Genomic DNA, 14,768 nt, shown 5'->3' with positions numbered 1-14,768 from the left:
AACTTCAGATCAGCACAGAAATCACTCTTTTTGGAACCACTGGGAGCTTGACCTTTCACTTTTTTTACGCAAAATTAACAGCTGTCTTCCTTGTCTCATTAATGCAAGGTGTGCACAAAATTTGATCAAAGTAAAAGACATGAAACTCGTTTATTTGTGGAACCATATATCTTCTGTCCATCCTGATGATCTTGACCTTTGGCCTACTGACCAACAAAATTAATAGCTGTCTTTCTTGTGTCAAATGCAACCCATCTCCTAAGCTTAGTCATGATTTTTGGCATAAGATCTAATTTATTTTATGATAACTGTTCCTTTTGGGAATCTCTGACTTTGAAATTTAACTTTTTAACCCCAAGCTGAATAGGAGTCTTCCTTTTCTAAAATGCAAACCATCTAGAAAGATTAGACAATGCATGGATTAGAGAACTTATGTGGTTGTGTGGAAACTGTTTACCTTCTTTCAGTTCATGTGACTGTTACCTTATGACCTTGACCTTTGACCTTTTGAACCAATAAAAATCAACAGGCGTCTTTCTTATCTCATAATTAAGCAATACAAGTTTGGTCATGGTGTCTGGAATAAAACTCAAGCTTCTGAGCCCAAATTTTCTTTCTTGTCCCAAATGCAAGCTACTTATAAAGTTTGGAAATTGTAGAGGGTGGAGAACTGTGCAAAATGAAACTGGGAACAGACCAACGTAGATGTAAATGGACAGATGGAAACACTATGGACAGGATAACAGACAGCATAAAACTAGTATGTTTCCTCCTAGTGGGGAGAACATGTGGTCCAAATGGTCTACCACTACACCATGCAATCGTAAATCTGGGTCTATGCAATTTGCAGTTGGAATTGACTAGTAAGTGAGTATATATAGTTAGTCTCTTGATATCCAACTATAACAGGGATTCTGGTTGATGACCTGCCCACTTCATTCCCACTTTATTTTTTCCTTTCTTTTTATGGTTAGGTGTCCTCTTGGTACAGCATGGAACATTCCCTTCCACTTGTTAAGTTTTAGAGAAAATGACTATTTTAATAAAATAACACAACTTCTAACAACTTCATCTATTTCAAATAATTTACTGGTCTTGCTAAAAGATCTTAAAATGTCATATCGAAATGAGATGATGCATTTCCTGAGTCTACATTTCCTGAGTCTTCACCACCACAGTGTTTGTTTTGTGCCAAACTACAAAACCATATCAGAACAAAAGTCTTTGTGACCAAGACTACAACATCCTTTTACTGAGCTCTTCTGCACAACGCATGCTGCCACCAATAATCACAAAGATCAGCTAATTGCTAATCTTAACTGATGATAAATCTGGATATTTGATATTGTAAAATAGTAGTATTTATACACCCCATTCTAAGATACAATGAGAACCATGCCTTAGGATGGAATGGCTAGAAAACCAAGTATCAATTATGTAATTACTGCATAATAACAAAGGTAAATGGACAAGAGGATGTTAACACTCGACAATTTCTGCCCCTAAAAATTGCAGCAAGAGAACCAAATGGTATAAATGAATTGATCAATGTAATTCATTTTGACCTTTGTAATTGTGACTCTTGACTTTTTCAGTAATAATAAAGGGTTGTCAATAAGACTACTTTGGATATTGGTTTAAAAAAATGGTTATAAGTGGCATTATTTCTGTCTATGCCAGTAGTAGTATTTCTGTCCATGTTAAGTATTATTATTAAAAGGTAGCTGACATATAAAAACCCTCCGTGTGTGTGTGTGTGTGTGAGAGAGAGAGAGAGAGAGAGAGAGAGAAGAATTGGAGAAGCCAAGGACTCCCTTCTAACCTTTAACAAGTCTTTACAAAGTCACTTGTGGAGGAGAGGGGGCGTTCTGCAAATTTTTATCTCAGCATTGTGCATACACAGTACCATTTCTCCCTGTTCAGATATACCACATTCTTAAATTACATAACTGCACTGCAGTAGTATCTTTCACCTTTGGATCCTTTATTTCACAGATGTACTTTTCCATGCCTGTTATTTTCATCTTTTAGTCAATGTCAAAATCTGTCTTGCATTTTCTAATGCAGACATGATAATATAAATATTTACCATTTAAAGCATGTTCTGAGGACTAGGAAAAATTTTAAAATATGTATATATACAGGATTTGCATGACCTTCATGGTGCCCTGGGTGGGTGGCTGAGTGGTCTAAGAAGCCTGCACTGATAGGTTACTGACATCTCATCTATGCCCATTTGGGTTCAAGACACAGCTTCGCCAGTGTAGTTATGTGAGAAAGCTTGCCAGTAGCTTCCATAGGTTGGTGGGTCTTCCCATGATTTTCCACAGGTTTGTTCTCCACCAGATATTTTGGCCACCATGTAGTATAGTCATCCATCACGTGCTACGAAATGACATAAAACCACAAAACCCCTAACAAAACAGGACTCTGAAGTAATAAGCTAGACAAGGGCAGTCTTTGAGCTCTGGTTCTGCAAAGACTGATTTCAAGGTGACCAGGTATTAATTGTTAGCAATATAACTTGTGAGATTTCTTTTTAAGATGTGTCTGGATAGAAATGACAGTAATCTGTAATGAATAGCCACCTGGAAATGTAGCACTCATTGGTAGTGCTTATCATCTCTTGTTTACATGGTTATTACGTAAGACCAAATGATACTTACTGTTTGGCAAATAATTAAATAGACAAGAATAAAACTGGGGCCTTACAAAAGTACCAAGTGTGAAATATTGCATTAAACAATCTAAATGAAAGATTTCTCTCTTCTCTCAGGATTATATTTTGGATACAAATTTGACGGTCTGTTGTAAGAGTCAACCAACAGGAAAATCTGTCGAGTGTTGTCATGCCTGTATAGTATGTAGTCCAAGATCCTGGCAGTCAATTTAGTTTGAGAAATAGGTCATTACAAGCACAATTTACTTTTTGAGGGTGTTAACTTAAGTGCAACAAGTGATTAAGAGTGTCTAGTTAAATCTGCCAAAGCAATTACGATTGCTTTATGTATCTATCTTCAGTATACTGAGGGGGGGGGGGGGGGGGGTGGCGAGAGATAAATTAACAATATATCATAACCTTTCATTGGTACTGAATGACCCCCACAATCCCAGTACATAAAACTGCTTTACACCTTGAAGAATACATTACAGAGCATCAAAATGATTTAATTCAATTTGCAACAGCAGAAAATGGTCTATCATTACCACAGAAATTAACATAAACTATATTGATGTTTAACAACTATTTGTGTCTCCAATAATATATTGACATTTCCGGTGACCTCAAACTGTAGACAGGGAAACATCTATGAACATCTACTCTTGACCATCTTCAGATGCAATTTTGGCTTTATTACACTGAACAAAATTTTTAATTTCATGAATTTTTGACATTTTGAATTAGACAAAGAAAAAACAGATTAAGGTAAAGTTTTAATAAAATTATAAACCATTGCTATTTTAAAGTGTCACCCATAATATTTTAGCTGCTAACATTAATAATGAAAATTTGTAAAAAAAAATTATTTTCAGCCAAACCTTTGAAGTGTCCAATGTGTTAGGCAGATTGTGCATGTTGCCACTTTAATTTAATTAAATTGGATACAATTGCTTGTAGGTCTCTAGACTGTCATACTACTACATGCCTGATTTATCTGATGGGACTGACAGACAATAAAATACCCAAATCATGTGTCATACACAGCATCACAGTCCTGATGGGACTGGCTTTCTGACAGATAATAAAATACCCACATCATGTGTCGTACACAGCAACACAGCCCTGATGGGACTGGCTTTCTGATAGACAATACAATACCAAAATCATGTCATACACAGCATCATAGTCCATTAGTATTTAAATTCTAAATGTTTTCTAAAAATTATCAACAGTGCAGTAGTTACAGATCTATAAACTGAAAACTTTTAAAATTTGTTTTTATGTGTTGTAAATTGGGTCATATGTAACAGCAAAGGAAGACTATTCTGCAACATAGGACATGAAAATATGACTTTGGAAATGGTGTCACACTGATTTTTCTGATATTTGATCCACATTAATTTTGCTCAGGTTTACTCTGGAACTCCTGTCCTTAAAGTCATATGGTCATGGCAGACAGGATTACTGTGGAACTACTGTCCTGATAGTCATACGGTCGTGGTAGACAGGATTACTTTGGAACTACAATCCTTACAGTCATACTATCATGGCAGACAGGATTACTTTGGAACTACAATCCTTACAGTCATACTATTATGGCAGACAGGATTACTTTGCAACTACTGTCCTGATAGTCATACTATCATGGCAGACAGGATTACTTTGCAACTACAATCCTTACAGTCATACTATTATGGCAGACAGGATTACTTTGGAACTACAATCCTTACAGTCATACGATCATGGCAGACAGGATTACTTTGGAACTACAATCCTTACAGTCATACTATCATGGCAGACAGGATTACTTTGCAACTACTGTCCTTACAGTCATACTATCATGGCAGACAGAATTACTTTGGAACTACTGTCCTGATAGTCATACTATCATGGCAGACAGGATTACTTTGCAACTACAATCATTACAGCCATACTATCATGGCAGACATGATTAATTTGCAACTACTCTCCTGACAGTCATACTATCATGGCAGACAGGATTACTTTGCAACTACTGTCCTGACAGTCATATGATCATGGCAGACAGGATTACTTTGCAACTACTGTCCTGATAGTCATACTATCATGGCAGATAGGATTACTTTGGAACTACAATCCTTACAGTCATACTATCATGGCAGACAGGATTACTTTGGAACTACTGTCCTGACAGTCATACTATCATGGCAGACAGGATTACTTTTGAACTTCATCTGTATAGGATCATCCCCCCTTTATTTCCAATATTCTGACATTTCTTGCTACAATATTCTGACATTTACTTTGTTTCTGTTGACATTTGTCTGATCTGTTTGTGTCTCATTTTATTTCAGTATTAATCTTATTGTTTAAATACCTTTTCATTTTACATTTGCTTGTTTCATTGGTATGTTGTTTGTTTCTGTAGACATTTGTCTGTTTTGATTGTGCTTCACTTGTTTAATCTGATTACTGATATTATTAAGTACCATTTACTTAGCTTGGCATTGGCTTGTTTCATTTGTTGTTTGTTTCAGCTGACATTTGTCTGTCTGGTTTGTGACTCATTTGTTTTGAGTATTGATCTTATTGTCTGAGATTTATTATTATTATTTTACAGGAATGTTTGTTTTATTGCAGTATTTCTTGGTTTATTTTAATTTACTTCTATTATTTCCATGATATATTTTTGGTGGCAATGGCTTTCCATACTACTTGGTGTTGTGGCAAATAATAAGCTATCATGGGCTACTATGTACATGTATGCATGTGTGTGTGTATATGTATGCATGTGTGCATATGTATGCATGTGTGTGCATATGTATGCATGTGTGTGTATTTGTGCATGTGTGTATATGTATGCATGTGTATATATTTGTGCATGTGTGTATGTGTTTGCATGTGTATATATACATGTGTCTATGTATGCATGCACCTATATGTATGGATGTGTGTATATGTATGAATGTGTATCTATGTGTGCATGTGTGAAATGTATGCATGTGTGTATATGTATGCATGTGTGTGTGTGTGTGTGTGTGTGTGTGGTTTGGATTTTTAACATAGCTTTAACATTTTTTCAGTCTTATTGCTATGATGTCTGCAGTGTGACAGTTTATAGTGATGTCTAGCACTGGGGGCATCATGCGGCAGACATGTAGCATGATGTCCCACCCAGTCATATTATCCAGACACCAGGCCGACCAGTCCTAACACTAACCTCTTAATGCTGAGCGCCAAGCTAGGCAGCTGTAAGTACCATTTTGGTATGACTCGGACAGGGATTGAACCCATGTCCTCCTGCATCTGAGGCAGACGCTCTAACCACTAGGCCACCAGAGCAGTTATATGTATGCATGTGTGTTTATGTGTGCATGTGTGCATGTATATGTATGCATGTGTCTATGTGTGCATGTATGTGTATATGTGTATATAAATAAGTTCCTTTGTATGAAGGCCTCAAGGTAGATTAGTTCTTCAGCTGTGTTATCCTCTTTAAAGAAAGTCATCATCATCATCATCATCATTATTATTAATATTATTATTATTGTTGTTGTTACAGCTATTTCCAAAACCCTTACACACCTATTCATTTTTCTAATTTTATACATGTCTGTCTTGGCTCTTCCAACTATATCTGCATTCTAATCCTTCCTTTTCTCCTCTTCTTCATATCTACCTACTTGTACGATTTATGTGTCTCTTTTTTGATAGCTTCAATTATCAAGATTTGGTTTTATGGTGTAAAGAAACATAAAAAATATATAAGTTCTATTCTGTAAAATAAACATAATGTGATTTCCTCAAATCCCTCAGAGGAAAGTTTTATTTTCCATTCAGCATGCCCCAGGAAAGTTGACTTTTATAAGAATTTGTAAAGCCCTACCACTAAGAATCTAAATAGCATGTAAATAAGGTAGTATGTTTTCCAGTAGGCATTTTTATCATGCATGCATCAAGTGGCATAAACAATTCTACTGGATCCAGACCTAATCAATACCAGGATTGGCAAAACAAGTGTAGAGCAGCACTGTGCTCTCAATGACCCAAAGTCACTACCAGACAATATATGCCTGATATGTTCCACACAAAAAAAGCATTACATCCAACTTCTGTGAAAAGAATTATCTGACTACAGTGTACCTTTACAACCTGAAAAAAAGACTTGTTTTCAAAACTGACAGGTCAGAGAGTGTAATCAATACTTATTTCTGTCTGCAGCAAAAAAAAAGGTGGTTTCCTAAAAACTAAACAAGCCCAAATGGATGACCTTGTGGAGTTTTGGTACTAAAACAATTGTGATACAGTTAAACCAGGGTCTATTATTCATGGATGTGCAATTGTGAGAATCACTAATTTCTTTTAAAAAAATCATGAAAAATACAAACAGAATGCACAATCTTTGCTTCATAATTTCAAGCATTAACTTTACTTATGTATGAAATCCTGCCCCAATACTTACAAATTCACAACCCTTTTCCTTAAGTGATATGATTTTCCACCTTAATATTTACATTTTAGAATAGACCCTGCCTTCACTAACAGCAAACAACATTAGATACATTGCCAGTAGTTTAAAACTGGTTTTGGATGGGAATGCAGTTTTGATTTGTTCTGACTGGTACCTTGTTATTCTACCAGCTGGAATTCACAAGAGGGAGGAAGAAAGGTTGTAGTGAGTGTAGTTTTAGTGTGTCTGTTCTTTGTAATCATGAATGTTTCACATACTTTGACAAAGCATATGGCTTATGTAGTTTGTCATATCTAAATGCAACTGCATATTGCAAAACATCTATGAGAATAATGATCATAGAGGATGCATATCTTCAACTATTTACACTCATATACAAGTCAAATCCAACTGCAAACTTCACAGACTTAGATCTACCATTGCATAATAAGCCAGCAGATCTATGTTTGATTAGTCTGTTAGACCTAATCAGTAGAACAAATAATATACTTCCTGATTTTCCAGCACATTATGCAATGGTAGATCAGGGTCTATTTTGTTTGCAGCTGCTCCTGACTTGTAAGTGAATATATACGGTATCTGATCTGCAATTAACTGAAGTACAGTAATTAATGCATAATGAAAGCAGGAAGGCCAATCTAATACTTTATTTCCTAAAAGTAGTGAAGTGTGCTTATTTGTAAAAGTTTCCTTAGTAAATACTGCACTCCCTCATATTAAGGCCCTTCATTATAAGGTATTATATGGGTCCCTTTTCAACAAGTGGTAGCAAAATTATACCAGAACAACAGTACTATTACTACAAACACCATCACTGAAGCTTGTCTAGTGCACTCTGGAGGGTATATTCAAGTTCCCTCTGAGTTCATATACATCTGATAAAATTGTGTCGTATACATGGGTCAGTTGTCTGTATAGTATTTCCAAAAATCAGAGATAAGTTGCTGACAAAAATTAATAAATGAAGTGGACCTAATAACGACCCTTGTGGCATTCCACAACTTGTAGGTTTTTCTTCAAACAGATGACCATTGAGTGATACCTTTTGAGATCTGTTTTGTAAAAGGTCATTGATGTTGTAGATGAGAAACCTCAACTTTACAACTGTGTGTTTAAGGCTTAATTCAAAGTTAAATGTGAATCTTTAGGAGTCTAAAATTTCTGGTTAAGTTTTGAAAACTAAAAACATGAAATTGCTTGTTCTAATGGCAGTTGATTAACTATTTATACCAATCTGTAATTACAACATTATAATCTAGGTATTCCTATCAGTTAAAACTAGTGAGAATGTGTAGTTTCTGCTAACTGTTCATGTCAAGTCATATGGCTACAATACATGCATGGTGTATTGATCAAAGGGCACTTTAACCTCGAGTATGTTTTTTATTGCTGGGACCGATTTTCAGCTTCTTAGGAATTTGGTCCACCAGATCCAAACCTTTCTGAAGTCAATTGTTACTTTCCAACTAACTGTTTGATTATCTGAGGCTGTTTCAGTATTACGGTTATGTCTGAAATCTGACTGGCTTTTGATGGAAATGTTTTTGTTGTTGAAAAAAGATAATTAATGAATCATGAACATAGTTTTCTATTATTTTTGACAAGGAAAGGAGGGTAGAAATGGTCTGAAGTTGGTGATCTTGTTCTTAAAAATTGCATTTATTGGAAAGGGCTATCACTTTAACCATTTTCTATGATTTAGGGAACTTACCCGTCTAATTACTATAATTACAGATGAAAAGTAACACCCTCTGCAATTAGCAAAGCAGCTGCCTTAAAATTCTTGTCCAGTCTGGACAAGTCACATGGACTTTTTCTCATCTGAATTTAAGAACAGAGGCATGACTCACGGGGGGGGTGGGATTTTCAAAATCTGACTGACTTGCAAACCTTTCAGAACAAGTCACAAATATGTTGATATGGAGATTCAGGAAGTATTCTTCAGGGTGGACGGTTTATTAGTGAAAACATCATTGAAATTATTTGCAATATCATTAAGATTTTCAAAAGCAACACCATCTGATTTTGGTCATGTACAATTATGTGACTCGTTCTTAACTTTCCCGCTCTGAATGCACTGAACCTTTCCAAATGGCTTCTGGATTATTTGTTATCTTCCATGGACTTGCAAAATGGGATCTACACTTTGTTTTATCAATTCCGAAACATAATTTCTCTTTTGCCTGTAACCTAGGTCATTTCTAATGGCTTTTACTGCAACTTTTTTGTTTATGGCACCGAAAATCTCTGGTGTAATACAATCTTTTTGCTGTGTTTTTACTTTGGGTACATCAAATGACAACATCAAGAAACAGTTTGGACCAAATACCTATATATCATTAATGTCTTCAAAAACTTTAATTATATTCATGGAACTTGTTGAAGATCATGTATAAAATTCACATAATTAAAATGTCTTGAAGACCTATATGTTGTCATTTAGTGTGAGTATAACGTGTATAAAGCACTTTATCAATATCTCATTTTTCTAATGGGGGAAACTGATCACTCAGACCAGTCTTGGGCACATTTGTAATATTCTGAAGTGAGTTTGTGTAGATACGATCAATGAACCCTTGTGAAGTTAATGTCACTCTAAAGTATTTGTCTAATACCTCCACCCCACCCCCATAGTTTGTACACTGGCCAACCCTTACCGATTTTTAAAACAAACAGTATCACGGATATTAACAAAACGCAAAAAAAAATTACTCATTTTATTAATAAATTTATAATTTCTAACTTTTTACTACCAGTGGGTCTCTAACACTGTCATCTTGTTAACAATTCAAACCAAATGGGAGTTTCTTCACTATGATGGCTGTCATATTTGCAATGTCAAGTTTATTTCTTTCAGACAACAGGAATGATGCAGTTTATTGCTTCTAACAAGCTCTGAATAATTATATCACTGTCCCTAACTTTTTTAAGTTACATGTTCTTCCACCCATGTACAAAAAAGTTATACTACTGGTCATTTTAAAAGTTAAAAATGATAAATGAATGAAATGATTAAGTTTTTTCATTTTTTTTATATATCCTTGATGCTTTTCATTTCAAAATCACAAGGAGAGTACAGAATGCTGGGGAAGAAATCAAATACTCTAGTTGGAACATTAACATCTTGTGAAAGTATGCTGTTTCCAAAAAAATCAATTCAATAGTTTTGTATTTGTCTTAAAATTGAGTCAATGTTTGTTAAAGTTACATAAAACAACTAGATATGGTTTTACCTTTGAAGGGTTCCACTTAAACCAAACAGTTTTGGCATCATTGGATGACAATTTCTCATATTCATTGCCAGACCATGTTTTGACAGAGACAATAATTCCAACACTTCCTGTTTTACCATCTCTGTCAAACAGATTCTCACAGCCATGGACAGACATGAACTGATTTGTTGGTTGTAACATAATAAGATGGAATCACAATAACATGGTATACTCAATGGTTCCCATGGACAGCATCATTTTAATGTAGTACTGTATTAATATTAAAAATGAGGGGAGGGCCTATCACTGGATAATTACAGTATAAAAATTACAGAGTATAACATAATAAAGGGAGTGATAACCAGTCTCAAAATAAAAACATCAGCAGAAAAAAAAAATATTTATGTTAACCCCCACCATACCTGATAACAAGAACTGATAGGATAGGTGTTTAACCAGCGAATCATGATATGATGTACAAATGATGTATGTAACTTGGCACACTTCTCACATTTATCACACATACCATGCAATCTTAATGCTGATGATGTTGCTGTTGCTGAAAAAGTGTCATAACACCACATCATAAGCTGTTTATACACATATGGAAGTTAGGTTAATAAGCATGCACTGCAGACTGTAATCTGTTGTTGCATGATGCACTAGCAGATCTGGGTCTATGTTGTTTGTTCCACCCATTAGTCCTAACAGACCGCAGAGATCTGCATTATGTGATATTAGATCCAGGTCTATGCAGTTTGCAACTGCACTGGAAATATGCATGTATGCACAGTATCATCTGAACAGTGTGACAGAACATCTGGTAGGTCACATACACATTGGCAACATCACCGAGTGGCACAAAATCTATGGAGCTGTGAGATAAACTGACTCCCAAGCAATGTGTTCATTTGCTTATAAAACCAATAATACTTATACTGCAATAATTCGCTATCTGCTAGCTACCGGATGCGTAAAATGTATTTATATAATTTAATTCTTTTCAGGACACTCAGGTTACATTATCCATATACTGTATGTTTTCTGTTAACAACTAATATTTTGGCTGATAGAAAACATAATAAAATAGTTAATTCCGTGTATACATCAGCATTTAATTGCACATCAGCACAATAATGGCTAAATGGTGCCGATTAAAAGTAAAATTCTAAAATTGAAAAAAATTAATAAAGTGTGCTTCCTAAATGAGAATTTTATGGGGAACAATATGAAGTACAATGAATTCTGGAGAGCACAGCATGGATAATGAAACATGAATATACTTCCAAAAAAAATCAAGAAAAAATGGGTCCCCCAAAAGGACTGATGCTCTTCTCTCTGAAAAGAATTTCCAGGAATTTCAGATAAGGCCAGTTCTTCTTTTTAACTGCAGAGTGTTGAAACAATATTTTTGAGCAATACAATTTTCTAATTTACTGCTGAGCCAGACATATTGGATGTAAAATCTGCATCAATTTCATTTAGGACAACTAGGCAGCATTAGAAGACTTTGTTAGAAATCTCATGCCAATATGACCGTCCATTCAAAGAAAGTTTGTAACAAGATTTTCAAAATGTTAATTGTGGCAACCAAACCATTTTCACTTAGGACCACATACATATCATACAGACCCTCTGTTGATATGACCATCAATTCTGGAGAAGGCACAATAACAAGATGTCAGAATGGCATATTTTTTCTCTCAGGACCAACTAGACACCATATAAAGTATCTATTGAAAACCCAATGTCAAAATTGCTATTATGTGGGCCATGTTCGAGTTCAGATCAGCACCATTTTCACAATGGAGGAGTAAATCATATTTTTCAGATAAAGGCTGCGACATATCCTTAAAAATGATTTTACAAATGAAATTTCTTTTCCCTCTACAAGTAAGTAAAAGAGCTGAAACAAATGGTATTTGTTGTATCAGTGTCAAAACGTAATGAATAGTGAAGCATGATTCTCTCAATATTTTGATAACTCAGCTGATAAAATGTGTCAAATGAGGAAAAATTATGGTGTCAGCAAACAAACAGAAAATATGGTATTACCTTGACATCTGTTGCATCTCCGTATTTCACCATATTAAATCCTCCATTTGGAAGATGCACTTTCAGAATTGACCTATCCATCAGGAACCGCTTGACCTTTGAATCAAAAGTTGAATTGGAATCAAGGTCAGCATCAGAATCGATCACCAAATCAGCACAGGTATCACATTCTCCATCTTGAATGAGTTTCCACAGTTTACTCCATCTTGCAATCTGGAATAGGAAAGAAGAGTAACAATGTAAAATGGGAACAATTTTGTGAGAATCAGGGTGAATGGCTGATGGCTCATTGGTACACGTGCACCTGACTCACAGGAAATAACATTTACTCATTTTGATATGCTGATTAGTTTGGTATGGGCAATGACATCATGTGATTAGCACCCCTTGCCAGTTCAAGTCTGGCTAAATCATGAGTGGTCACTCAGTGTTGTATTGTTGTTCTGTTAACCACCACAAATAATGTTTATGTCTAAATGAATGTTGTTCCCTACTCTGTCTCTCACACACACACACACACACACACACACACACACACACACACAAACCACACCCACTGTAATCAACATACACACATATATAAACAAAAAGGTGACTCCCTTTTAATTTCAGCATTGAGCAAGAAACATTAGCAATTAAATCAAGCTAGAGTGTGAACATACAGAGATGTACATGAACACCAAAGTGGCTGCTATGTGGAGCCTTTGCCTACATGGGCTCCAAAAAAAGTGTCCTTAAAACAGTGATGCCCGACAACAGTGCAACAAAACTGACTGATTGACTAATGGATATTAAGAGTGATTTGGGTAACTCTACATACCTTACAACTATCATGGCAGGGCAAACACAAAAATCTTCGAGTAGAACATCTAAGGTTCCAACAGTTAATTGGTATAAATCAGCAAAGAAACAGGGATATATAGCAAAGAAGTATATCCCTGTCATTTCCCTGCCATCTTCTGTCATTCAACTATGTTTGCCTGACATATCTGATGGGACTGGCTTTCTGACCAACTACAAAATACCAAATCGGACATTGTGGCTTTCTGACCAACTATAAAATACCTAAACGGATGTTGTGGCTTTCTGACCAACTATACAATACCTAACTGGATGTTGTGGCTTTCTGACCAACTACAAAATACCAAATTGGATGTTGTGGCTTTCTGACCAACGATAAAATACCAAATCGGATGTTGTGGCTTTCTGACCAACAATAAAATACCTAACTGGATGTTGTGGCTTTCTGACCAACAATAAAATACCTAATTAGATGTTGTGGCTTTCTGACCAACAATAAAATACCTAATTGGATGTTGTGGCTTTCTGACCAACAATAAAATACCCAATTGGATGTTGTGGCTTTCTGACCAACTATAAAATACCTAACTGGATGTTGTGGCTTTCTGACCAACAATAAAATACCTAATTGCATGTTGTGGCTTTCTGACCAACTATAAAATACCAAATCGGATGTTGTGGCTTTCTGACCAACTATAAAATACCAAATCAGATGTTGTGGCTTTCTGACCAACTATAAAATACCAAATCGGACATTGGGATTTCGTGCTAAGCCTTAAGAAACTCTTACTCAGATTTCATAAACAACTGTTTGATCTGAACCTTATAAACTGTTATTGGCATCATCTATTACATAAGATGCATACTGCATCAGGTGTCAAATGGCCCTGTAACCAAATCCAAGTAGTTGAGAGGTAAGTTCCCAGCCTCAACCAAGTTTGGGAGTAGACCATTCTGTTTCATGGTTAAAACGGGATACCCAAGAAAGATTTGAGGCATTTTCAAAAAGACATAGGAAAAAAGGGGAAAGATCCACTCAGAAACTGGGATATATTTGATAAAAATATGTCTTGGTACTAATCTAAAGCAAATAGAGAGAGTAGCAAGGTTTACTGTAACACCAAACTCTTGATGAAAATGTGTCAAATGACCCATGTACACCTTTTTGATATGAAGGTGACATCTGCATCACTGACTTTTAGGAAAATAAAGAAAATGATAGTGTTAGATTTTCAGAATACCGGTAATTTCATAACTGTGTAATGACTTGAAAAAAAAGATCAAAGGAGGAACTATATTTGAGTTAACTTTTTCAAGGTTAGATGATTGGCGGTAGTCAGGGATAGTGGTTTGATAGATTGAATACAATTACTATTAAAAAAAAAATGTTGGACAAGTGTTCACAACACTTTGAGAGCTCTGGTTGATTGCTACGTAAAGCTTTGTTGACTTTGTTATGGCCCTTATTCTAACCAAATTTACTTTGATGTCACCCCTATTGTAACCATGTTGATTTCGATCCAACCCCTATTCTAACCACATTGACTTTGATACGACCCATATTCTATACCAAATTGACTTTGATACG

At 35.4% G+C, this 14,768-nt stretch overlaps 1 protein-coding gene across 10 annotated transcripts in view; it reads right to left on the bottom strand.

The window, feature by feature from the left end:
* The window catches only part of LOC149807832 (focal adhesion kinase 1-like), a 242,187-nt gene that overhangs the window by 114,953 nt on the left and 112,466 nt on the right, over positions 1-14,768 (bottom strand). For all 10 annotated transcript variants that reach the window (XM_089971208.1, XM_089971144.1, XM_089971216.1 and 7 more), the window contains one exon: positions 12,380-12,592. In XM_089971208.1, the coding sequence (XP_089827334.1) occupies positions 12,380-12,460 (81 nt within the window). In that variant the 5' untranslated portion in view covers positions 12,461-12,592. The remainder of the gene's footprint in view (positions 1-12,379; positions 12,593-14,768) is intronic.

This window comes from Sinohyriopsis cumingii, chromosome 1 (assembly GCF_028554795.1).
Source record: "Sinohyriopsis cumingii isolate HCF-2022 chromosome 1, ASM2855479v2, whole genome shotgun sequence".
Lineage (NCBI taxonomy): Eukaryota > Metazoa > Mollusca > Bivalvia > Unionida > Unionidae > Sinohyriopsis > Sinohyriopsis cumingii.
This window is presented reverse-complemented; position numbering and strand designations above follow the sequence as displayed.